The 27,673-nt window shown below is 44.1% G+C and overlaps 1 protein-coding gene across 2 annotated transcripts in view; it reads right to left on the bottom strand.

The window, feature by feature from the left end:
* Window positions 1-643: 643 nt before the first annotated feature.
* LOC106588785 (growth factor receptor-bound protein 10) overlaps window positions 644-27,673 on the bottom strand; it is a 57,546-nt gene continuing 30,516 nt past the window's right edge. Inside the window, exons 1-13 of one of the 2 annotated variants that reach the window (XM_014178197.3) lie at window positions 17,836-18,913; window positions 15,323-15,479; window positions 13,845-13,960; window positions 13,255-13,329; window positions 11,669-11,806; window positions 11,411-11,521; window positions 8,482-8,580; window positions 8,260-8,337; window positions 8,042-8,158; window positions 7,845-7,911; window positions 4,659-4,746; window positions 4,438-4,531; window positions 644-4,295 (exon numbers count right to left, since the gene is read on the bottom strand). In XM_014178197.3, the coding sequence (XP_014033672.3) occupies window positions 4,149-4,295; window positions 4,438-4,531; window positions 4,659-4,746; window positions 7,845-7,911; window positions 8,042-8,158; window positions 8,260-8,337; window positions 8,482-8,580; window positions 11,411-11,521; window positions 11,669-11,806; window positions 13,255-13,329; window positions 13,845-13,960; window positions 15,323-15,479; window positions 17,836-18,195 (1,647 nt within the window). In that variant the 5' untranslated portion in view covers window positions 18,196-18,913 and the 3' untranslated portion in view covers window positions 644-4,148. Of the gene's footprint in view, window positions 4,296-4,437; window positions 4,532-4,658; window positions 4,747-7,844; window positions 7,912-8,041; window positions 8,159-8,259; window positions 8,338-8,481; window positions 8,581-11,410; window positions 11,522-11,668; window positions 11,807-13,254; window positions 13,330-13,844; window positions 13,961-15,322; window positions 15,480-17,835; window positions 18,914-27,673 lie in introns of those variants that run through there. The other variant, XM_014178196.3, reaches the window with a different exon arrangement.

The following is a 27,673-nucleotide window of genomic DNA, read 5'->3' as shown; positions in this document are numbered from 1 at the left end:
TAAGAGTTGAATACCCCTGCCCTAGACTATTGATCATACCCTTTTTATGATGTAGGCCTAGATCAGAAAACCTGGATGGGTGAAGTAAGCAATACGTTCTCACCATTGAGTGTAAGGCAGGGTTTCCCAAACTGGGTCCTGGGGTCCCCATGGGTGCATGTTTTGGTTTTTGCCCTAGCACTACACAACTGATTCAAATAATCAGCTTTCATCTAATTTTGATTATTTTAAAACAGCTGTGTAGTGTTAGGGCAAAAACCAAAACGTGCACCCTTTGGGGTACCCAAGACCAAGTTTTGGAAACACCGATGTAAGGAAAGCTGCATGGTCCGGAATCAATCAAAAGGTGCTTTGTCGACAAGTGCATTGCACTTTTAAAGGTAATTTACACTTGTGCCGACATCTGCAGCGTTTACCATAAATGTGATCTCCGCAAACGTCAGGGAAATTGCATTTGAAAGGCGCATTGTCGACAGTGCAGTGGGCTTGTCGACAACGCGCCTTTGATTGAATCCTGGCCTAAGTCATGTTCAGGACAGCGACTCACAACTTTGACAGCATCGAAAGTCCTTACATAGACAGTTAACATTCTCTGAGCCAGTCAGCTTATACATCCTGCAGAATTCAATGCATGCTAAAAGAGTCCAGTTTGAAAGCTTCATTTATTACTGTTTATGTTCTGGTATATTATTTATATATATATAAAAGTTCAATTTGTGATAAAATCAAAAGCAAACAGTCAATGAATCAAATAATGAAAAAAAAATCTTCACCTTCATTTGAGACGGAGTGATGAGCAAAAGCATAACGCCCAATACATAGGCAATGTCCTAAATGGCACCCGATTCCCTTTAATACTGCACTATATAGGGAATAGGGTGACATTTGGAATGCACTCATAGTGATCTGTAACCTAGATACAGTGTTAGATCTACAGCTTTTCCATAGTTTCACATTCTATAAAATAGATATTCATATGCTGAATTTATATATACTGTACATCCATATGATTGGACTTCTGTGAAGGATTGCATTATAACACAGTGATTAAGAGGCAAAGATTGAGAGACAGAGTGAGACAGAGAGACAGAGAGAGACAGAGGGGTGGTTAACATTTTTGCCTGCCCTAACTGACTAAGATGTCCAGCCAGAGCTTCTGAGTGAGGTGAAGTAGTGGAAACTCCTGTAGAGCTGTAGAGTCAGGTATGGTTCAGGAGTGATGGGACGGGAGTGACAACAGTGACGTTATTCAGAGAGCTGGCCTGGCAGAGTGCCTGGTAGCCCCTTGCTATTAGTTGTCAATCTGGCACGGGACGGTGTATGTGTTTGCGCGCGCGTCTAGTAAACCTGGTGGAAGCTTTGAGCAGGTATTATGTCACACACTTGCTAGGCCAACAGCTCTGCTGCCTCACGCTAGAAGACTGAGAAGGACGGGACAGGATCACTAGCGGTTCGGGGGGGGGGGGGGGGGGGCAGTGCCCCTATGACAACAATTTTGGACCCCCTTGTGGCCCCCCTAAATGTGGAGTATGAAAAAATGTTTACATAACTAATTTTTGCTATCGTTCTTTTTATACATCCGTTATTAGACAGCGGCAACGATGATGATTATGAACATGTTTTTTTGCCTGCTAATGCCTGCAATGCAGTGAAGAAAACGATATGACAACAATAACGTCTAATGTAACTGGCCCCTCTAACAGTACAACTGGCCCCAGCTTGGCCCCCCCAGTTGAAATGGTCTAGAACCGCCCATGGACAGGATAAGACGGGACAGGCCAGAATGGGTCGGGACAGAACAGTTTAGGACAAGACAGAACAAGATAAGACAAAACAGGACGGGACTGTACAGGACCAAACAGGGGCTGGCTGAGTCCCAATACTCACAGAAATCTTCCTACTAGACCCTTTTTTCCATTCCTAAACAAGAGGAGGATTTGGAACATAATACATTTCAGATAGAAGGACAGATGGACTATGTGCATTATAATAGTATGACTTCACACACACACACACACACACACACACACACACACACACACACACACACACACACACACACACACACACACACACACACACACACACACACACACACACGCTCACAATATTAACTTTAAGTTGAGAGAAACTAATTTAACTATGGCTGCAGCAAAGTCAACATAGCATACATTTCAACATAAATACAGGCACATTGGGGAGTGCTTTAAATGGATCCCTGCATTCTGAGAATGAATACCCTCTCACATCTATTGGTCACTGATTAGTTAGGAACTCCCCTCACCTGGTTGTCTAGGTCTTAATTGGACACAAATTGAAAGGATAAACCAAAAACCAGCAGACACTAGGTCCTTCATGGAATGACTTTGACACCCTGGTCTACAACATCAAGGTGTGGGTCAGAGACAATATAGCCAAACCTAGGTTCAAATACTGCTTGAAATCTATCAAATACCTGGGAGATTGCTCTAGATTGCCTTGAGTGCCAGAGGGGCGGGGTTTGAAGTTTTGGGACTGTTATATTGGTCTATCAAGGCAGGCAAGCTCAATCAAGCACAGAAAGTATTTGAAATGATTTCAAATTGTATTTTAACACAGCATCATGCTGACCGCAGTAGGAAGCTAACAACTGACTTGGAGAACACTTATTGACATTCATACAATACTGACTGGCGGTGATGATGTTTTGTTCACGTACAGTGAAAAAATGCATTGGACATACGTTCTAAGTGCAATATTATTGTGGGTATTGGAACGTAGCCTGAAAGTTTGAACTCTTGACAGTCCAAATTGAAGGTGCAGGGGGCATGTTTGTGAGACTTCTCTTCCTTCCGTCCCGTTCTCATCTCTCTGAACTTTAGGGTTGATTGCAGGGAATGTTCTTGGTTTTCCAAATGTTCTGATGGGATCAGGTGGAGCCGGACGTAGCAGGAACAGAGAGGCTATCCAGCCTCTAATCCAATCTAATCCAATCAGCAGGCTGGGATTTCTTACGCAGAAAGGAGGAGCAGAAAGAGAAGAGGAAGAGCAGGACAAGAGGAGAAGAAAGAGGAGGAAGAGCAGGACAAAAGGACAAGAAAGAGAAGAGGAAGAGCAGGACAAAAGAAGATAGAGGAGGAAGAGCAGGACAAGAAAGAGGAGGAAGAGCAGGACAAGAAAGAGGAGGAAGAGTAGGAGATGAGGAGCAGAAAGAGAGGAGGAAGAGCAGGTTGAGAAGGAGCATTCAGCTTAATTCAGTTTACAAGAGAACTGTAGGCTTTCTGTTCAGAAGTGCAAATAGTTCTGCAACAGTAATACAACATCATATCAACGCCATCAGCTCTGACAGGGAAGTCCACATCTCAAACAATCATCTGCCATTTCAAACAAACGGCCAACACGGTTTGCTTTTGTTGTGTTCTTTTTGTTGTTGGCTTTTCCTCTTCCTAGTGGCCGTGTATAAAGTATTGGAGATAGAGTGAGATGGTTGGTCCAATAAGGAAAGCAGAGGAAGGGCATGATGCCCCCAGGCAACGTCAAGCTTCAGGATGCCCCCCAGGCAACGTCACGCTTCAGGATGCCCCCCAGGCAACGTCACGCTTCAGGATGCCCCCCAGGCAACTTCATGCTTCAGGATGCCCCCAAGGCAACGTCAGCCAGTAGGCAGCATGAAGCATCAGGTGATCAGCTTATTAAGACTGGACTGCACAGGTTGATTTTTACATATGGTCAATCGTTGTGATCGATTCGATCCCTGATGATCAATAAAGAAGTGCGGGGGAACCAGCCCCCTGTCTATCGTCTGTCTGAGGTGGGTGAAGGAGGAGGAAACAGGGGCTTGGTTGGATCCACAGATCACTATAGTACACCACATGTCTGTTTGTCTGTCCATCCATCTATCTGTGTAGCCACTTTCCAATTCCCCACCCCTCCCCGCAAAGTGTGCAATTGTTCACTACCCCTCATACATAAAAGCATTGGTGTAACTAAGCATGTACCATCAGCTTCCAACACTCCATTCCTTTTAAATCCACGAGGAACGAGTGAATAAGTGCACACTTGACGACCTAGTGAACAAGGGGTAGAGAATTTAACTGCAGACAGAGGGTAGTGTAGTGAGACCAGAGGGCAGGCGTATGGTTCACGGGTCAGAGGTCAGGGGTGAAGGGTCACAAGGCCACGGCGGTACAGGGGTGTTTGAGCTTGCAGGGCAGCACCCCTCTGTTGAGCTGGTAGAACTCCACCAGGTGGATCAGGTCTGTGAACTTGGTGGAGCCATCATCCAAACTGAACAACATCTGACCTTCCTCTTGACACTGTGAGAAAGAGGAGACAATATACAATACGGTTGAGAAGGAGGCAGGAGATAGGATGTGAGAGCAAACTGAGACAGAGCCAAATTGGATGAACAAGAAGGAAGTGGAACAGAATAGAGGTAGATGAGTATAAAGAACTGACCGGTAGGATCTGGAAGTGTCTGATCTTCTGGTGGTGGCACAAGGTCAGGACAAACGCCTTGGGGTTACTTTGACTGTCTCTCAGCAGGAACAACCTGACACATGCACACATAAAACATTTTCACTTATGCTGTACATCTATATATAGGGATGGTCTGTGGGTACTAGGATGGATGGATGGGAGGGTGGCTTAAGAAGGATAATACAGCTTCTAAGTCTTACCCGTCTACTTGTCCTTGTTGCATGATCATCTTGTGGGACTCTTCTCTAATAATGCGACCATGGAACCATAGCTGTGTTCTGTGGATCACTGAAAGACAACATCAGGTTTCAGATGTCTGAAAGCCATTTTCAGCTTTCAATGTATAAGCACAAGATCTGCACTATACAGCTTTACACATGCAGAAATACAAGGAGTCTGCATCCAAAATGGCACCCTTTCCCTATAGTGTTCTACTTATGACCAGGGCCCATAAGTAGTGCACAATGAAGGAAATAGGGTGCCATTTGGGACGTAACCACAGATGTAGGAACTGCTTCATATTCCACTTGTGTAACAATACACTCCATTAAATCAAATGTTATTTGTCACATGCGCAGAACAAAACAGGTAACCTTACAGTGAAATGCTTACTTACAAGCCCTTAACCAACAATGCAGTTTTAAGTAAAAAATAAATAAAAAAAAAACAATTAAAGAGCAGTAGTAAAATAACAGAAGCGAGGCTATATACAGGGGTTACCGGTACAGAGTCAGAGTCAATGTGTGGGGGAACCGGTTAGTCGAGGTAATTGAGGTAATATGTACATGTAGGTAGAGGTAAATTGACTAAACATAGATAATAAACAGAGAGTAGAAGCAGCGTAAAAGGGGGGAACAATGCAAATAGTCTTGGTAGCCATTTGATTAGCTGTTCAGGAGTCTTATGGCTTGGGGGTAGAAGCTGTTAAGAAGCCTTTTGGACCTAGACTTGGCGCTCCGGTACTGCATGCTGTGCGGTAGCATAGAGAACAGTCTATGATTAGGATGGCTGGAATCTTTGACAATTTTTAGGGCCTTCATCTGACACCGCCTGGTATAGAGGTCCTGGATGGCAGGAAGCTTGCTCCCAGTGATGTACAGTCTTCCTTTTCCTGTAGTTATCAACAATCATCTCCTTTGCCTTGATCACATTGAGGGAGAGGTTGTTATCCTGGCACCACACGGCCAGGTCTCTAACCTCCTCCCTATGGGCTGTCTCATCTTTGTCGGTGATCAGGCCTACCACTGTTGTGTCATCGGCAAACTTAATGATGGAGTTGGAGTCGTGCCTGGCCATGCAGAGAGTAGAGGGGACTGAGCACGCACCCCTGAGGGGCCCCCGTGTTGTGGATCAACGTGGCAGATGTGTTGTTACCTACCCTTACCACCTGGGGGTGGCCCATCAGCAAGTCCAGCATCCAGTTGCAGAGGGAGGTGTTTAGTCCCAGGGTGGAGTGCAATAGAGATTACATCATCTGTGGATCTGTTGGGGCGGTATGCAAATTGGAGTTGGTCTAGGGTATCTGGGATAATGGTGTTGATGTGAGCCATGATCAACCTTTCAAAGCACTTCATGGCTACAGACGTGAGTGCTACGGGTCAGTAGTCATTTAGGCAGGTTACCTTAGTGTTCTTGGGCACAGGGACTATGGTGGTCTGCTTGAAATATGCTGTCAGTGAAGACTCTTGCCAGTTGGTCAGTGCATGCTCGGAGTACACTTCCTGGTAACCCGTCTGGTCCTGCGGCCTTTTGAATATTGACCTGTTTAAAGGTCTTACTCACATCGGCTACGGAGAGCGTGATTACACAGTCGTCCGGAACGGCTGATGCATGCTTCAGTGTTGCTTGCGAGCATAGAAGTAATTTAGCTCATCTGGTAGGCTCGTGTCACTGGACAGCTCGTGGCTGTGCTTTCCTTTGTAGTCTGTAATAGTTTGCAAGCCCTGCCACATCCGACGAGCGTTGGAGCGGTGTAGTATGATTCAATCTTAGTCCTGTATTGATGCTTTGATTGTTTGATGGTTCATCGGGGGGCATAGTGGAATTTCTTATAAGAGTCTGGGTTAGAGTTCCGCTCCTTGAAAGTGGCAGCTCTACCCTTTAGCTCTGTGCGGATGTTGCCTGTAATCCATGCCTTCTGGTTGGGGTATGTACGTACGGTCACTGTGAGGACGACGTTGTCGTCTATGCACTTATTGATGAAGCCAGTTACTGATGTGGTGTACTCCTCAATGCCATTGGAAGAATCTGTGCAAGAAAAACAGTCCTGTAGCTTAGCATCTGCGTCATCTGACCGAGTCACTGGTGCTTCCTGCTTTAGTTTTAGCATGTAAGCAGGAATCAGGAGGATAGAGTTATGGTCAGATTTGCCAAATTGAGGGCGAGGTAGAGCTTTGTACGCGTCTGTGTGTGGAGTAAACGTGGTCTAGAGTTATTTTTCCTCTGGTTGCACATTTAACATGCTGATAGAAATTAGGTATAAACAGATTTAAGTTTCCCTGCATTAAAGTCCCCGGTCACTACGAGCGCTGCCTCCGGATGAGTGTTTTCCTGTTTGCTTAGGACCTAATACAGCTCATTGAGTGTTATTGCCAGCATTGGTTTGTGGTGGTAAATAGACAGCTACGAAAAATATAGATGAAAACTCTCTTGGTAAATAGTGTGGTCTACAGCTTATCATGAGATACTCAGATCTCAGGCGAGCAAAACCTTAATATTAGATTTCATGCACCAGCTGTTGTTTACAAATATACACAGACTGCGACCCCTTGTCTTACTTGAGGCAGCTGTTCTATCTTGCCGATGCAGCGTAAACTCCGCAAGCTGTAGGTTATCCGTGTTTATCGTTCAGCCACGACTCGTGAAACATAAGATGTTACAGTTTGTAATGTCCCGTTGGTAGGATATTCATGATCGTAGCTTGTCTATTTTGTTATCCAATGATTGTACGTTGGCTAATAGAACTGATGGTAGAGGCAGATTACCCACTCGCCGTCAGATCCTTACAAAGCACCCCGACCTAAATCCCAGATATCTCCGTCTCTTTCTCATGCGAATGATGGGGATTTGGGCCTTGTCGGGTGTCTGAAGTAAATTCTTTGCGTCCGACTTGTTAAAGAAAAAATCTTTGTCCAGTACAAGGTGAGTAATCGCTGTCCTGATACACAGAAGCTATTTTCAGTCATAAGAGACAGTGGCATAAACATTATGTACAAAATAAGTCACAAATAACAATAGCACAATTGGTTAGGAGTCAGTAAAACGGCAGCCATCTCCTCCAGCATTACTAATCATTTATGAAGTTACTGTTAAATGTTGTTACCAGTGTAATTATTACAGTACTACTACCCAGGTATAAGAACAAAGTAATGTAAAGTGTAGGGTACCTGAGCTGAGAGAAGATGGGTGGAGGAGGCTGGGGCTGCCCAGAGCATTCATACGGTGACCCCGTTTCTGACGGCAGGAAAGATAAACAAACAAAACAATTTTAGATTCAGAATGATAGAAGTACACCTTCTTCTTAGTCTGAGTTTCCCAATCTTCCATCCCATCCACTTCCTCTCCTTCATACTCTCCTCCTCACCCTCCATGTCTGTCCCTCCTCCACCGCGGCGCTCTGTGCTTCCAGAGGGTTCTCTATGACGCGTCCCGTCCTGCCAGAGAAGTCCATGGCCACCAGAGAGTTCTCAGACACACTCCTCTACAGAGACAGAGAACTTGTCTGAGCCACGCTACCGCTCTCCAATAGATCCTAGTTTACTTAAATAGAGTAGGGAATAGAAACGTGAATAGGAGTCTTACCACAGGAGTAGAGAAGTGTGAGACAGGAGACTTCCGCTGCTGGGGACTCTTGTAGTTCTGATACAGTAATATCCCATACTGTCAAAACAGAACATATATGTAGCGCACAACAAAATAAATTTTCAAGTAATAAATATAAATGAAACATCAGTTATACAGAAGATTCTGTGAGTGTATGTGTGTGTGTGTGTGTGTGTGTGTGTGTGTGTGTGTGTACTGTACCTTTAACAGTCTGAAGGCAGTCATCCAGCAGGTTCTGCTCTGTTCATCTTCGGCACACAGCATCCTCAGCTCCTTGCACTCACTCCTCACCTTACTGGGCTGTCAATCAAACAATCAGCCAATCACAGAACCTTACCGGGCTGTCAATCAAACAATCAGCCAATCATTGAACATTACTGGGCTGTCAATCAAACAATCAGATGTTCAGTTAGACAAACCGTCAGTCAGTATTCACTAAATCTATAACTAGATATTGCTTGAAGCTCTTGAATATTCTCTCCAACTAAGATCACTGTCTGGTATGGCAACTGCTTGACATCCAATAGAAAGGCGCTACAGAGGGTAGTACAGCCCAGTACATCACTGGGACCAAGCTCCCTGCCATCCAGGACCTCTATACCAGGTGGTGTCAGATGAAGGCCCTAAAAATTGCCAAAGACTGCAGCCACCCGAGTCATAGACTGTTCTCTCTGCTACCGCACGGCAAGCGGTACTGATGCACCAAGTCTGGAGTCAACAGGATCCTGAACAGATTCTACCCCCAAGCCATAAAACTGCTAAATAGTTAGTTAAATAGTTAACCAATAGCTGCCCAGACTATTTGCATTGACCCTTTTTGCACTAACTTTAACTCATCACATACTCTGCTGCTACTGTTTACTATCTGTTACTTTATTCCTAGTTATATGTACATACACTATGTGGACACCTAAACACAATAACATAATGTCAAAGTGGAATTATGTTTTTTGACATTTTTACAAATGAACTACAAATGAACAGGTAAAATGTCTTGAATCAATAAGTATTAAACCCCTTTGTAATGGCAAGCCTAAATAAGTTAAGGAGTACACATTTGCTTAACAAGTCCCATAATAACTTGCATGGACTCATTCTGGTGGGCACTAATAGTGTTTAACACAGTGTTTTTGAATGACTACCTCATCTCTGTACCCCACACAATCAATTATCTGTAAGGTCCCTCAGTCGAGCAGTAAATTTCAAACACAGATTCAACCACAAAGTCTAGGGAGGTTTAACAATGCCTCGCAAAAGAAGGGCACCTATTTGTAAAAAAAAAAAAAAAAAGAAGAAATGTTGAACCTTTATTTAACTAGGTAAGTCAGTTAAGAACAAATTCTTACTTACAATGACAGCCGACCCCTCCGACCAAACCTCCTCCGGCCAAACCCGCTAACATTTTTAAAAAGTCATCTTTGTAGTGACTGGGTGTGTTGATATACCATCTAAAGTGTAATGAATAACTTCACCATGCTCAGAGGAGTATTCAATGTCAGATGACGCTGGGCCAATTGTGCGCCGCCCTGTGGGACTCTTGATCACGGCTGGTTGTGACACAGCCTGGGAACGAACCAGGGTTTTTAGTGATGCCTCTAGCACTGCAATGCAGTGACTTAGTCCGCTGCGCCACTCGGAAGACATTGAATACTCCTCTGAGCATGGTGAAGTTATTCATTACACTTTAGATGGTATATCAACACACCCAGTCACTACAAAGATGATTTTAATTTTGTTTTAACCTTTTTAACTAGTCAAGTCAGTTAAGAACAAATTCTTATTTACAATGACGGCCTAAGATACAAGCATCCTTCCTAACTCAGTTGTCGGAGAGAAAGGAAACCGGTCAGGGATTTCACCATGAGGCCAATAAAGACTTTAAAACAGTTACAGAGCTTAATGGCTGTGATAGGAGAAAACTGAGGATGGATCAACAACGTTGTAGTTAATCCACAATACTAACCTAATTGACGAACTGAAAAGAAGAAAGCCTGGACCGAATAACATATTCCAAAACATGTATCCTGTTTGCAACAAGGCACTAAGTAATACTGCAAAAACTTTTTGGCAAAGCAATTCACTTTTTTGTCCTGAATACAAAGTATTATGTTTGGGGCAAATCCAATACAACACACACGGTGTACCATTCTCCATATTTTCGAGCATAGTGGTGGCCGCATCATGTTATGGGAAGGCTGTAATCATTAAGGACTGTGGAGTTTTTCAGGTAAAAAATAAATGGAACAGCGCTAAGTATGCTAAGTACAGGCAAAATCCTAGATAAAAACCTGGTTCAGTCTGCTTTACACCAGACACTGGGAGATGAATTCACCTTCCAGCAGGACAATAACCTAAAACAAATCTACACTGGAGTTGCTTACCAAGACAGTGAATGTTCCTGAGTGGCCAAGTTACAGTAACAGTTACAGTTTTGACTTAAATCTACTTGAAAATGGTTGTCTAGCAATGATCAACCACCAATGACAGAGATTGAAGAATTTTGAAAATAATAATGTGCAAATGTTGCACAATCCAGGTGTGGAAAGCTCTTAGAGACTTACCCAAAAACACTGACTGCTGTTATCGCTGCTAAAGGTATTGACTCAGTAGTGTGAATACTTATGTAAATGAGAAATATCTGTATTTCATTATCAATATATTTGCAAAAAATATATATATATATATACATTTTCACTTTGTCATTATGGGGTACTGTGTCTAAATAGAAATAAAATGATTTAATCCATTTAGAATTCAGGCTGTAACACAAACTGTGGAATAAGTCAAGGGGTATGAATAGTTTCTAAAGGCCAAGATATCGTTACTCATTGTGTATTTATTATTACACGTTTTACTATTTCTATTATTTCTCTATTTTCTTTCTCTCTGCATTGTTGGGAAGGGCCCGTAAGTAAGCTGTTAGTCTACACTGGTTGTTTATGAAGCATGTGACAAATAACAATTGATGTGTGTCAGGCTCAGTGTGTCCTAGCAGGCCCTGTCCCAGCCGATCCCACTAGGCTGAGCCAGGATAACCTGGTTACCTCCAGGGATAACCCCCGCAGAGGTACACACATCACAGGACTGTCTGTCTGCTACCTGGGGCCGTGTGTGTGAGTGTGTCCCTCACCTTGATACAGAACTGGTAGTCAGTGGGGGCGTTGTGCAGCTTCCTCCCTGTGGTCACTGTGAACACACTACTGTCCTCCAGGTCTGACAACAACTGGAGGTGTCTGGGCTCCTAGAGAGAGGATGGAGGGAGGAGGTTTGAACAGTCCTTTCTTGGAGTAGTTTCTTTAGTGTAGTGCACTATACAGATAATTGGGCACTAGGGTACTACACAGGGAATGAGAAGTCCTTTTGGACACATCCCTAATCTTCTTCCTACCTTGGAGGATCCTTTAGTGGAGTAGTAGAGTCCAGAGCGTCTGAGGAACATGGAGAGTCTCTTCCAGGACTTCCTGCCAGACTCCTTCAGATAGAGGAACCCCTGCACCTCCGGACAGCTGCTGGAGTTTAGGAAGTTCTGTACCAAAACACACACGGGAGTGAGTAAGGACTCTGTGGAATGTGTGCTAGTGGATGTGGGTGGGGATAGAGGTGTGCATATGTGTACATGCACAGGTCAACATTCACAAGGCCGCGGGTCCAGACGGATTACCAGGACGTGTACTCCGGGCATGTGCTGACCAACTGGCAGGTGTCTTCACTGACATTTTCAACATGTCCCTGATTGAGTCTGTAATACCAACATGTTTCAAGCAGACCAGCATAGTCCCTGTGCCCAAGAACACTAAGGCAACCTGCCTAAATGACTACAGACCCGTAGCACTCACGTCCGTAGCCATGAAGTGCTTTGAAAGGCTGGTCATGGCTCACATCAACACCATTATCCCAGAAATCCTAGACCCACTCCAATTTGCATACCCCCCATCGAGATCCACAGATGATGTAATCTCTATTGCACTCCACACTGCCCTTTCCCACCTGGACAAAAGGAACACCTATGTGAGAATGCTATTCATTGACTACAGCTCAGCGTTCAACACCATAGTACCCTCAAAGCTCATCACTAAGCTAAGGACCCCTGGGACTAAACACCTCCCTCTGCAACTGGATCCTGGACTTCCTGACAGGCCGCCCCCAGGTGGTAAGGGTAGGTAACAACACATCTGCCACGCTGATCCTCAACACTGGAGCCCCTCAGGGGTGCGTGCTCAGTCCCCTACTCTACTCCCTAGTCACCCACGACTGCATGGCCAGGCACGACTCAAACACCATCATTAAGTTTGCAGATGATACAACAGCCGACAACGATGAGACAGCCTATAGCGAAGAGGTCAGAGATCTGGCCGTGTGGTGCCAGGATAACAACCTATCCCTCAACATAATCAAGACAAAGGAGATGATTGTGGACTACAGGAAAAGGAGGACCGAGCATGCCCATCGTCATTGACGGACTATTTGCATTGTCCCGACACCCCCAACCCCTCTTTTACGCTGCTGCTACTCTCTGTTTATCATATATGCATCGTCACTTTAACTATACATTCATGTACATACTACCTCAATTAGCCCTACTAACCGGTGCCCCCACACATTGGCTACCCGGACTATCTGCATTGTGTCCCACCACTCACCAACCCCTCTTTTACGCTACTGCTACTCTCTGTTTATCATATATGCATAGTCTCTTTAACCATGCCTACATGTACATACTACCTCAATCAGCCCGACTAACCGGTGCCTGTATGTAGCCTCGCTACTGTATATAGCCTAACTACTGTTATTTTTCCCTGTCTTTTTACTGTTTCACCTAATACCTATTTTTTACTTAGAAATCGCACTATTGGTTAGGGCCTGTAAAATAAGCATTTCACTGTAAGGTCTACACCTGTTGTATTCGGCGCGAGTGACAAATAAACTTTGATTTGATGTGTGTGCACTAGTGCATGTGGTGGAACAGTACTCCACCTGTAAGAGCTGTGACTGGGGGATGGAGCCGTTAGATACCTGACACCATGCCACCATCTGCTCCGGAAAGAAGTTCTGGAGAGAGATAGAGAGATTAAGAGAGAGAGAGATAGAATGAGAGAACAGAGAGCAAAATACTTCAGGGACTTCAGTATCACATTAGTGATGGAACCACTATTAAGAGGGTGTGTGAGAGAATGAGAGAGAGAGGGGAGGAGAGAGAGAGGAAGGAAGGAAGGAGTGAGAGTAGTTGAGAGAGGGTAGAAGGAGAGAAAGGACAGGGGGGAGAGAGAGAGAGAGATGGAAAGAGGAGAGAGAGGGGGAGGAAGGAGAGACAGAGAGGATAGGGGAGAGAGAGAGAGATGGAGAGAGGAGAGCGATCCAGAGTAGATGCAGTATGATCTCACCCCCTGACGTAATCCCTTGGCGAGTGCTCATACACACACACACCCCCCTACCTTTTGTGTGATCGACATGGTAGTTTTACTTTAGTCATTACCAAAGCACTGAGGTGAGGTCACTCCCTCTTGCTGAATCACCTCAGGCAGTGTGTGCGACTGAGTGTGTGCACGTGTGTACAGAAGACTCACCAGGGGGTTCCTGAAGAATTCATACTTGGCATAGTTCTTCCTGAAGAGGAATTTACTGTCGCTGGTCATAGAGGCTTGAACCTGTACCACCAACTCATGGTCCTCCAGACAGCGCTCTGCAGAGGGGAGGGGGACAGGGGGAGGAAGAGGGAGAATAGAGAGATCAGCCGTTAGCCCATTTATTTGCATTGTTACAGTTTGTTATCACACTTGTTTCCAGTATCTGAACTGCCACTGGAAAAGAGAAGAGGGAAGAGATTGGTAGGCTGTGAGCACGCACGCGTGAGAGAGAAGCAGGTTTTGGCATTGCAGTAGGATGATGTCATATATTTAACTTGATTGGACAGAGAAGCCGAGCCCAGTTCTCCTGTCCTCTCCCTCTCCTTTCACCCTACCACCCAATCCCCTCCCTCCCTCCCTCTCTCCCTCCCTCCCTTTGTCTCACCCTCTTCTTCCCATCCATTTCTCTCCCTCCCTCCCTCCCTCCCTCCCTCCCTCCCTCCCTCCCTCCCTCCCTCCCTCCCTCCCTCCCTCCCTCCCTCCCTCTAACTCATCCCCCTGTCAAAGCACAGTCAGAAATAACTGTAGTTTGTATGAAAAGCTGAAGTTGAGTATTGAGAGTAATAGACCTCGTTTATTGTTAACGCTCTCTAGTGTGATGTATAGGCTAGAAGTCTGTGTTCTCCTTTCTCTCTCTCTTGATCTTGAGATCACATGACTCCAGCTGATTGGAGACCCATATTGACACGTTCCAAGTCGGACGGACGAACGAGCGGACGCACACACACAGTGCTAAAACCCACAGTTGCTCAAAAAGGGTTGAACCCATACCGTGCCTCACTGCTGGCTAACACAGAGCTCAAGGTGTGTGTGTGTGTGTGTGTGTGTCTACGCCACTCTGTCCTGGCATCTAGCAGGGGAATTTCCTGTTGAAGTAGAGGGACAGAGCTGATTGTCTGAGCTGTCTGGGGGCTCGAACAATGCAGCCCTGGGATTGGCTGTTTGCAGCATTGGCCTGATACTGACACCGTGCCTCTGCACCCTTCCCCCTCTCCCTCTCCACCCCTTCCCTTTCTCTGCGCTCCTCTCACATTCCATCTCTCCCATACAGTTTTTCCAGAAATTACGATGATCTACCAAGTATAAAACAGTCTTCTATTCCAGTAACAGTCAGTAGAGATAGGAAAGCTTGGTGGAAAACAGGATAGAGAATAAGAGGGAGGCAATAAAACCACACTAAAAAGGTGAGGCAATAAAACCACACTAAAAAGGTGAGGCAATAAAAGCACACTAAAAAGGTCACAGAAGGTTAAACAGAACTGTGGATTTTATGTGATTGAAGCTTTTAGGTAGCTAGAGTCTACAGTATATGCTTCCTTAACACACACACACACACACACACACACACACACACACACACACACACACACACACACACACACACACACACACACACACACACACACACACACACACACCGAGGCCCAGTAGTGGGTGATGCTCCACCAGGCTCCAGCTGTTGTCATCCAGACAGTGGCTCTTATAGACCAGAAGCTGACACACGTCTCTGGCCCTCATATCAGCCGGCACCTCCACCACCTTCCCTGCTCCATCCTCACTGTACACCTTGATGATCTGCACACACACACACACAGCGAGAGAGAGAGAGAAATATTGCATTCATATAAAAACAATATGACAACGTCCCTGTCCCATCATCACTGTTCACCGTTATTTGAATGAAAGGTCACAAAATACATTTACAGTCATTTACAAACAGGCCACTGTAAAGAGCAGTGGAAACATTAAGGGCCGGTTAACCGTTAAGCCTAGCCCACGGACTAAAAGGCATGCTCAATATGACTAGGCTAAATCTGTGTCCAGGAAATTGGCATATAGAGCCGCTAGAAACTGTCCTTCTGAGCTCAAACTGTAACACTGCAACTATAATGCATTATGATGGAGTTATAACACATTGTAAGACTTGTCATAAGCATGACTGTCTGCCTTATATTCATGTCATAATAATCCAGACTAAATAACGGCCATTTTGAGTCAGTTGAAATGTTAATAAAACAGCCTAGTCCTGATCGCCACTGAGCTGTTAGACTTAGTCCTACTGTGTGTCTGTTTCTCAGACTGACACACACACTTTGTATCTGTTCTACGTTCTATCCAGATGGTTGAATCCGGATCCTGTGGTACAGACTGTTCTCTCTGCTATCACATGGCAGGCAGTACCAGCCCGCCAAATCTAGGTCCAAAAGGCTCCTTAACAGCTTCTACCCCCAAGCCATAAGACTGTTGAACAACTAATAAAATGGCTACCCAGACTATTTACATTGACCTCCCCCTGCTACTCAATGTTTATTATCTATGCATAGTCGCTTTACCCCCACCTACATGTGCATATTACCTCAATTACCTCGACTAACCTGTACCCCTGCACATTGACTCGGTACCGGTACCCCCTGTACATAGCCTCACTATTGTTATTGCGTTACTTTTTTCACTTTAGGTAATTTAGTAAATATTTTCTTCACTCTTATTTTACTTAAAACCACATTGTCTGTTAAGGGTTTGTAAGTAAGCATTTCACAAGGTCTACACCTGTCGTATTCGGCACGTGACAAATATCATTTGATTTGATGTAAATGAGGATATTCTCGAATGCTGACCATGACCATGACATACGTTTCTTGTCAGAAAAACAGTTCACCCGTGGTTACACAAACGCACCTGAACATACACATTTAACAATATGCCTGAGATACAGTATACACACACACCATAAATACATACTCTACCAATCAAAGGTTTTAGAACACCTACTCATTCAAGGGTTCGTCTTTATTTGTACTTTTTTCTACATTGTAGAATAATAGTGAAGACATCAAAACTATGAAATAACACATATGGAATCATGTAGTAACTAAAAAAAGTGTTTAAACAAATCTAAATATATTTTATATTTGAGATTCTTCAAATAGCCACCCTTTATTTCATCGTTTTGATATCTTCACTATTATTCTACAATGTAGAAAATAGTAAAAAATAAAGAAAAACCCTTGAATGAGTAGGTGTTCTAATACTTTTGACTGGTAGTGTACATAAATACCTCTGAGATATACGCACTAAACATATACATACATTCACCTAAACATACACAGTACTCACACTTAAACATACACATACACACTTAATGATATACACACACAAATATTCACGCCTCAAAAACACAACCACATTTACTCAAATTCACACATATACCTGTGAGCAAAACCCTATTGATAGAGATATCTCTATCTAACCATCTCTCCATCCTAATCTTCTTCCTCCCAGCAGTGAAGTGTGTGTGTGTGTGTGTGTGTGTGTGTGTGTGTGTGTGTGTGTGTGTGTGTGTGTGTGTGTGTGTGTGTGTGTGTGTATAAGGGTGGGTGTGAGCGTGTTGTGTGTGTGTAAGGGTGGGTGTGAGCGTGTTGTGTGTGTGTCCGCAGAAAACGTGCCTAAATTTCCATCATTAAGTTTTATCCCCAAACCCATCAAGACACGACACTAGAAACAAGTCCAGAGTAGAACACAGAATCACACGACAATAGAAACATAATAGTAAAACACAGAATCACACAACAATAGAAACACAATAGTAAAACACAGAATCACAACAATAGAAACAACTCCACGGTAGAACACAGAGAATCACAGGAAACCAAAAGTGACGCCACAGCTCTCTCTGCCTCCTCCTTCCACCGTCTCAGCCCAGTGCCCAGGCTGTGTCTTGACCATTACAGGACAGGACAGAGACAGGACAGCAGAGAACACAAAGGGTACGCACTAGAAAGGAGACTCCAGAAACAAAAGAAAAGTATTTATTGCGTCTCTTAGTAGTTTGAGAAAGTTTCTAAATGTGGAATGTCATCACCGCTAAAGTTATACACACACACACACTCTACCCACACACAAGCTACCCACTACACACAAACATGCTTACCTCTACAGCCTGAAAGAGGCAACAGTCAGGAGAGCACGATGGCATTTTCACACTGAGCCTCACTTTACTGAGACAGAGAGAGAGAGTGGAGTGAGAGAAAGGGGGAGGGATAGGGGGAAGGAGGGGAAAGGAGAGGAAGAGAGGGAGGGACTGAGAGGTAAAGTGAACACGAGATTGGCAGAGGGAGAAGGAGCAACGGATGGGACATTGAAATAGAACAAGGAATATTGTTGGGGGAGAGAGACAGGGAGAGAGAAGGAGAGGGGGAACGAAAAGGAGAGGAGGGCAAGAAAGAGAGAGAGAGGGAAAGAAAGAGAAGGAGAGAGAGAGAGAGAGAGAGAGGAGAGCACTTCCTCTCATGCTGGGCAGGATAATGCCTGAATGCTCCTCTCTCTAAGACTCAGCCAGTGGATTAGTGCGGTGTGTGTTTGTGTGTGTGCGTCATGCGTGCAGAGAATTCACTTCATGTCACACACGACGTACAAACAAATGCATGCACGCATACACACACACACACACACACACACAGTCATAGTCACGCATCTCCAAACATTTTCTAGCTGCCTCACGGTTTCAATTTCTCCTATCAGACCAACCTTCCCCCTTTGTTTTCTTCCCTCCCCCTCTATTCTCCTCTCCATTCCAGCCCTCCTCTCCTCTACAGATGAGTGTGAGATGGAGGGATGAAGGGATGAAGGGTCAGGTATGGAGCAGTATGAGGAACAGGTATCTGTTGTCTTTCATGGGGCTGTGGGGGAGAAACAGTTTGGTCACTAGTTAAAGTGGAAGAGTCTGTAAAGAGTTCTTTAGTTTTAGACTGGGATTACGGGTCAGCTATAGGGGCTGGCAGACAGGAGAGGGGGGAGAGAGAGAGCGAGAGAGACTGGGGATTGCTCAGCTATTCTGCTGAGAGAAAATGGAAGATACAGAGGAGAGAGGGAGGGGGATTAAGAGAGGGAGAGAGACAGTGAGTGACAAATCATTTGATATTTATTTAGATTCTAGTTTATTCTAGTTTATCCATTGATTTATTATTTTAGTTTAAACTGAATAAAATCTAGCAATTATTCAAGTGTATAAATTGTGAATAACAATAATAATGAGACTAGTGCTGAGCAACTAGTGCTTTGAGGTCGGTTCAAAAATGGTCGGTTCAAAAATGTGTTATTTGTTTCGTGCTGTTGACGAGCCCAGAGAGCAAATCAAGCCTACTACTGGCCAATCAGATAGCTCAGATCACAGTTTCTGCACTGTTTCCTTGAGCCTATAGACAGGAAAAAGAAGCCTTGAGCGCACAGCAAAGTTGATACTGTGACATACATACTTACACGCACACACACACACACACACACACACACACACACACACACACACACACACACACACACACACACACACACACACACACACACACACACACACAGTCAGAAGTTGACACATCTACTCATTCAAGGGTTTTTCTTTTCTTTTTACATTGTAGAATAATAGTGAAGATATCAAAACGATGAAATAACACATATGGAATCATGTAGTAACCAAATGGAATCATGTAGTACCCAAAAGACTGCTAAACAATAATATACTGCTCAAAAAAATAAAGGGAACACTTAAACAACACAATGTAACTCCAAGTCAATCACACTTCTGTGAAATCAAACTGTCCACTTAGGAAGCAACACTGATTGACAATACATTTCACATGCTGTTGTGCAAATGGAATAGACAACAGGTGGAAATTATAGGCAATTAGCAAGACACCCCCAATAAAGGAGTGGTTCTGCAGGTGGTAACCACAGACCACTTCTCAGTTCCTATGCTTCCTGGCTGATGTTTTGGTCCCTTTTGAATGCTGGCGGTGCTTTCACTCTAGTGGTAGCATGAGATGGAGTCTACAACCCACACAAGTGGCTCAGGTAGTGCAGCTCATCCAGGATGGCACATCAATAGGAGCTGTGGCAAGAATGTTTGCTGTGTCTGTCAGCGTAGTGTCCAGAGCATGGAGGCGCTACCAGGAGACAGGCCAGTACATCAGGAGACGTGGAGGAGGCCGTAGGAGGGCAACAACTCAGCAGCAGGACCGCTACCTCCGCCTTTGTGCAAGGAGGAGCACTGCCAGAGCCCTGCAAAATGACCTCCAGCAGGCCCCAAATGTGCATGTGTCTGCTCAAACGGTCAGAAACAGACTCCATGAGGGTGGTATGAGGGTCCGACGTCCACAGGTGGGGGTTGTGCTTACAGCCCAACACCGTGCAGGACGTTTGGCATTTGCCAGAGAACACCAAGATTGGCAAATTCGCCACTGGCGCCCTGTGCTCTTCACAGATGAAAGCAGGTTCACACTGAGCACATGTGACAGACGTGACAGAGTCTGGAGACGCCGTGGAGAACATTCTGCTGCCTGCAACATCCTCCAGCATGACCAGTTTGGCGGTGGGTCAGTCATGGTGTGGGGTGGCATTTCTTTGGGGGGCCGCACAGCCCTCCATGTGCTCGCCAGAGGTAGCCTGACTGCCATTAGGTACCGAGATGAGATCCTCAAACCCCTTGTGAGACCATATGCTGGTGCGGTTGGCCCTGGGTTCCTCCTAATGCAAGACAATGCTAGACCTCATGTGGCTGGAGTGTGTCAGCAGTTCCTGCAAGAGGAAGGCATTGATGCTATGGACTGGCCCGCCCATTCCCCAGACCTGAATCCAATTGAGCACATCTGGGACATCATGTCTCGCTCCATCCACCAACGCCACGTTGCACCACAGACTGTCCAGGAGTTGGCGGATGCTTTAGTCCAGGTCTGGGAGGAGATCCCTCAGGAGACCATCCGCCACCTCATCAGGAGCATGCCCAGGCATTGTAGGGAGGTCATACAGGCACGTGGATGCCATACACACTACTGAGCCTCATTTTGACTTGTTTTATGGACATTACATCAACGTTGGATCAGCCTGTAGTGTGGTTTTCCACTTTAATTTTGAGTGTGACTCCAAATCCAGACCTCCATGGGTTGATAAATTGGATTTCCATTGATTATTTTTGTGTGATTTTGTTGTCAGCACATTCAACTATGTAAAGATAAAAGTATTTAATATGATTATTTCATTCATTCAGATCTAGGATGTGTTATTTTAGTGTTCCCTTTATTTTTTTGAGCAGTGTATATTTAAAATTATATGTTTTTCGAAGTAGCCACCCTTTGCCTTGATGACAGCTTTGCACACTCTTGGCATTCTCTCAACCAGCTTCATGAGGAAGTCACCTGGAACGCATTTCAATTAACAGGTGTGCCTTGTTAAAAGTTAATTTGTGGAATGTCTTTCCTTCTTAATGTGTTTGAGCCAATCAGTTGTGTTGTGACAAGGTAGGGGTGGTATACAGAAGCTAGCCCTATTTGGTAAAAGACCAAGTCCATATTATGTCAAGAACAGCTAAAATAAGCAAAGAGAAACGACAGTCCATCATTACTTTAAGACATGAAGGTCAGTTAATCTGGAACATTTCAAGAATTTTGAACGTTTCTTCAAGAGCAGTTGCAAAAACCATCAAGCGCTATGATGAAACTGGCTCTCATGAGGAACGCCACAGGAAAGGAAGACCCAGAGTTACCTCTGCTGCAGAGGATAAGTTCATTAGAGTTACCAGCCTCAGAAATTGCAGCCCAAATAAATGCTTCAGAGTTCAAGTAACAGACACATCTCAACATGAACTGTTCAGAGGAGACTGCGTGAATCAGGCCTTCATGGTCGAATTGCTGCAAAGAAACCACTACTAATGGACACCAATAATAACAAGAGACTTGCTTGGGCCAAGAAACAGGAGCAATGGACATAAGACCGGTGGAAATCTGTCCTTTGGTCTGATGAATTCAAATTTGAGATTTTTGGTTCCAACTGCCGTGTCCTTGTGAGACGCGGAGTAGGTGAACAGATGATCTCCACATGTGTGATTCCCACCGTGAAGCATGGAGGAGGTGGTGTGGGGTGCTTTGCTGGTGACACTGTCAGAGATTTTATTTAGAATTCAAGGCACTCTTAGCCAGCGTGGCTACCACAGCATTCTGCAGCGATACGCCATCCCTTCTGGTTTGCACTTAGTGGGACTGTCATTTGTTTTTCAACAGGACAATGATCCAAAACACACCTCCAGGCTATTTGACCAAGAAGGAGAGTGATGGAGTGCTGCCTCAGATCACCTGACCTCAACCCAATTCAGATGGTTTGGGATGAGTTGGACTGCAGAGTGAAGGAAAGCAGCCAACAGGTGCTCAGCTTATGTGGGAACTCCTTCAAGACTGTTGGAAAAGCATTCCAGGTGAAGCTGGTTGAGAGAATGCCAAGCATGTGCAAGCTGTCATCAAGGCAACTGGTGGCTACTTTGAAGAATCTCAAATTTATTTTGATTTGTTTAACACTTTTTTGGTTACTACATGATTCCATACGTGTTATTTCATAGTTTCGATGTCTTCACGCTTATTCTACAATGCAGAAAATAGTAAAAATGAAAAACCCTTGAATGAATAGGTGTGTCCAAACTTTTGACTCATACTGTAAGCCATGTTCTCATAGACCTCAGCTTTAGACCACTTTTAGTAAGGACACGTGATGTTGAGTGTGTGTGTGGGTGCGTGCGCAACTGGCTCTCACTATCTCACATCCGAATTAGACGTTCATCCATGTTTCTCAAACATCAAATTTGGAAGTATTTAAGGTTACGTTTAGGCATTAAATCTCAAAAACAACATAGCTGGATTTGAACTTGAAACCTTTGGAATCAGAGGCATAAGGTAGACGGTAACAGCACTCACTGTTGCCCCTAGTGGCCAGTTTCCACCTCATCTCCCAACGTCCACAGACATGGATGGACGTCAAATACTGACTTGTATCACAGGTGACCTGGCTGGCGTGTGTGAGTGAGAAGGCAGTTTCCCAGACAATGGGAATGGCCAGTCTTACACAATTCTCAGTCAGGCCCTCTGGGTTAGCTGCCCTCACCACTGCCTGTCTCATTGGCTTGGTTTACTTTGGCATCTGTGTGTGTGTGTGTGTGTGTGTGTGTGTCTGTGTGATTGATTGAGTCAGTCCATCTGTAATGTAATTCTTGCTTTTAAACGAGCCCAGAGGCACAAGTCTTTTTTTAGAACATCAAATAAAAATGTGGAAGACTGTTTCTGTAACCCTTGGCTTCAATCTCGCGCTCGCGCTCCCCCCCCCCCCCCCCTTCTCCTTACTACATGTAGAGGTTCGGTGATAAATGCCATAAGATCATTGAGTGTGTGTGTGTTCCGTACTACTTAACATCATTTGTGTTTCGCTCTACCTCCCTGAAACCTAAAACCAATAGAGGTTGAAAAACCTTTAAAAACAAAAATGTAAAAACAAAGTTCTGTTTTTCTTGCAAGGGGGGAATCTGTTATCTGTTTATCTGTTAGAGAGCCTGAGTCATGATAAGGGGGTAGACCACAGTGTGTGTGTGGTTAAGACAAGGTTAGTTAAGTGGTAAATTGAGTTTGAGGCTGAACTGTGGCCTCTAATCAAGTTAAGACCACGAGTGTGTGAGCGAGCGTCTCGGTGTGACACACACACACACACACACACACAGACTGACCCAGACTAACAACCACATAATTCTGCATGCTCATAATGTCTAGACGCCTCGCTTCCATCTCTCTCTCCATGACATGGTCAGATATCTGAGCTGGAGGGAGGAAGAGGGCGGGAAGAGGTGTGAGGAAGTCGGAGCGAGAAGGAAGGAGTCAGGAGGGTCGTGGAGGAAAGGGGATTGATGGAAGGGAAGAGGGTGTTAATAATTAAGATGTAATGTGAAAGAAGAGTTTTACTGACGCACACATATACACACACACACACACACACACACACATATATATATATATATACACACATATATATACATATATATATACACACACACACACACACACACACATACATACATACATACACATATATATACACACACACACAGAAATGTATCTCTGTGGATGTGACCTATGACAACCCACAGCTCTCTCTCTTGCTGTGGGGCTACTTAACATAACATTTTATGTTGTGTGTACGTGAATGCTTGCATGTGTGTGTGTGTTCTCATGCAGGCTGTATTAGGGGCCAGCTGGCATGCAGCAATCCACACATGAGGCTGATTATGACTCAGTATTACATTACATTACAGACATTCCTCTTTCTGTCTCTCATTCTGCCTCTCTCACTCTTTCTATCTTTCTGTCCCTCTGTCTTAGTGCTGAGAGATTAACAAAATGTTTTGTTTTTTGAACAACTAATTGACCAAAGTCTGTTCATTTATTTGAATTCCATTTCGGTTTTTTTTCTTTCTGTGAGCTCAATGTGAAGTTTCTGTCGAGATAAATCTGATCAAGCCTGAACTGTGGGATGTAGTAGGGAGTTGTAGTTTCCAACAGGCCAATATTCGACATAGTTTTGTGCAGAAAACGTGGTAATTAACTACAACAGTGATCACCAACCTTTGAGTCAAGATCAATTTCTGAATCAAAATGCAAGCCAAGATCTACTGCTCAGATTTTTTTTTAAACATCACTTAAAAAACATAAGCCTGTGCAATTTGAACATATTAAAAACAGTACTGTAGCAATGAGGTTTGTAGTAGGCTATACGCCCATTACATTATCACTTCATATTGGCTATGCTTGAATTGCCTTGTCAATGTTTTTCTTCTCAGACTATTTTGAAATTAGATTTCAAAATCTGAGGTATATGATCTCACTGGTCAAGGCAAAGGGTGGCTACTCTGAAGAATCTTAAATATATGTTGATTTGTTTATCATGATTCCATGTGTGTTATTTCATAGTTTTGACATCTTCCCTGTTATTCTACAATGTAGAAAATAGTAAAAATTAAGAAAAACCCTTGAGTGAGTAGGTGTGTCCAAATATACAGTACCAGTCAATAGTTTGGACACACATACTCATTCAAGGGGGGGGGCTCCCGAGTGACACAGCGGTCTAAGACACTGCATCTCAGTGCTAGAGGGGTCACTACAGACCCTGGTTCTATTCCAGGCTGTATCACAACCGGCCGTGATTGGAAGTCCCATTGGACAGCGCACAATTGGCCCAGCGTTGGCCGGGTTAGGCTGTCATTGTAAATAAGAATTTGTTCTTAACTGACTTTTAAAAAAATAAAATATTTCACCTTTATTTAACCAGGTAGGCTAGTTGAGAACAAGTACTCATTTGCAACTGCGACCTGGCCAAGATAAGGCATAGCAATTCGACACATACAACAACACAGAGTTACACATAGAATAAACAAAACATACAGTCAACAATATAGTACAGACTTGCCTAGTTCAAATAAAATAAAAAAATGAGGAACGCTATTCCAAGAGTCTTGAAGGAGTTCCCACATATGCTGAGCACTTGTTGGCTGCTTTAACTTCACACTGCGGTCCAACTCATCCCAAACCATCTGAATTGTGTTGAGGTCAGGTGATTGTGGAGGCCACACACACACACAGATGCCAAAGTAAACCAAGCCAATGAGACAGGCAGTGGTGAGGGCAGCTAACCCAGAGGGCCTGACTGAGACTTGTGTAAGACTGGCCATTCCCATTGTCTGGGAAACTGCCTTCTCACTCACACACGCCAGCCAGGTCACCTGTGATACAAGTCAGTATTTGACGTCCATCCATGTCTGTGGACATTGGGAGATGAGGTGGAAACTGGCCACTAGGGGCAACAGTGAGTGCTGTTACCGTCTACCTTATGCCTCTGATTCCAAAGGTTGCAAGTTCAAATCCAGCTATGTTGTTTTTGAGAGTTAATGCCTAAACGTAACCTTAAATACTTCCAAATTTGATGTTTGAGAAACATGGATGAACGTCTAATTCGGATGTGAGATAGTGAGAGCCAGTTGCGCACGCACCCACACACACACTCAACTTCACGTGTCCTTACTAAAAGCGGTCTAAAGCTGAGGTCTATGAGAACATGGCTTACAGTATGAGTCAAAAGTTTGGACACACCTACTCATTCAAGGGTTTTTCATTTTTACTATTTTCTGCATTGTAGAATAAGCGTGAAGACATCGAAACTATGAAATAACACGTATGGAATCATGTAGTAACCAAAAAAGTGTTAAACAAATCAAAATAAATGTAAGATTCTTCAAAGTAGCTACCCATTGCCTTGATGACAGCTTGCACACGCTTGGCATTCTCTCAACCAGCTTCACCTGGAATGCTTTTCCAACAGTCTTGAAGGAGTTCCCACATAAGCTGAGCACCTGTTGGCTGCTTTCCTTCACTCTGCAGTCCAACTCATCCAAAACCATCTGAATTGGGTTGAGGTCAGGTGATTGTGGAGGCCAGGTCATCTGAGGCAGCACTCCATCACTCTCCTTCTTGGTCAAATAGCCCTTACACAGCCTGGAGGTGTGTTTTGGGTCATTGTCCTGTTGAAAAACAAATGACAGTCCCACTAAGTGCAAACCAGAAGGGATGGCGTATCGCTGCAGAATGCTGTGGTAGCCACGCTGGCTAAGAGTGCCTTGAATTCTAAATAAAATCACTGACAGTGTCACCAGCAAAGCACCCCACACCACCTCCTCCATGCTTCACGGTGGGAATCACACATGTGGAGATCATCTGTTCACCTACTCCGCGTCTCACAAGGACACGGCAGTTGGAACCAAAAATCTCAAATTTGAATTCATCAGACCAAAGGACAGATTTCCACTGGTCTAATGTCCATTGCTCCTGTTTCTTGGCCCAAGCAAGTCTCGTCTTATTATTGGTGTCCATTAGTAGTGATTTCTTTGCAGCAATTCGATCATGAAAGTCTGACTCACGCAGTCTCCTCTGAACAGTTCATGTTGAGATGTGTCTGTTACTTGAACTCTGTGAAGCATTTATTTGGGCTGCAATTTCTGAGGCTGGTAACTCTAATGAACTTATCCTCTGCAGCAGAGGTAACTCTGTGTCTTCCTTTTCTGTGGCGGTCCTCATGAGAGCCAGTTTCATCATAAAGCTTATCGGTTTTTGCAACTGCACTTGAAGAAACTTTCAAAGTTCTTGAAATGTTCCAGATTGACTGACCTTCATGTCTTAAAGTCATGATGGACTGTTGTTTTTTTCTGATTATTTGAGCTTTTCTTGCCATAATATGGACTTGGTCCAACTTCTGTATACCACCCCTACCTTGTCACAACCCAACTGATTGGCTCAAACACATTAAAAGGAAAGAAATACCACAAATTAACAAGGCATGACTACCATGAAGCAGGTTGAGAGAATGCCAAGAGTGTGCCAAGCTATCATCAAGGCAAAGGGTGGCTACTTTGTAGAATCTCAAATATAAAATATATTTTGATTTGTTTAACACTTTTTTGGTTACTACATGATTCCATAGGAAGAATAATAGCAAAGATATCTAAACTATATAGAAGATAGTAAAAATAAAAACCCTTGAATGAGTAGGTGTGTCCAAACTTTTGACTGGTACTGTAGGTCTGAACGTTTAAAAACTTTCAAATCTATTCAGTTTCAGATCATACAGCAACTAATATAGAGGGATGGAGAGAGAAAATGACATAGATACAGACACACAGAAAGACAGAGGGAAGAATTACAGGAAAGATGGTAAGAAAGAGAGAAGTCCCGTCTATTCTAGAAGAGAACAGTGCCAGTGAAAACTAAGTACACTCACTCGCTCTAATTCACATGGCTTTATTAGCATGGGAAACATGTGTTTATGTTGCCAAAGCAAGTGAAATAGATAATAAACAAACGTGAAATAAACAATCAGAAATGAACAGTAAACATTTCACTGAGAAATGTTTCAAAAGAATAGAG

Source organism: Salmo salar, chromosome 27 (genome assembly GCF_965601325.2).
Source record: "Salmo salar chromosome 27, fSalSal1, whole genome shotgun sequence".
Lineage (NCBI taxonomy): Eukaryota > Metazoa > Chordata > Actinopteri > Salmoniformes > Salmonidae > Salmo > Salmo salar.
The sequence above is the reverse complement of the archived record's forward strand: the minus strand, read 5'-3'. Positions and strand labels throughout refer to the sequence as shown.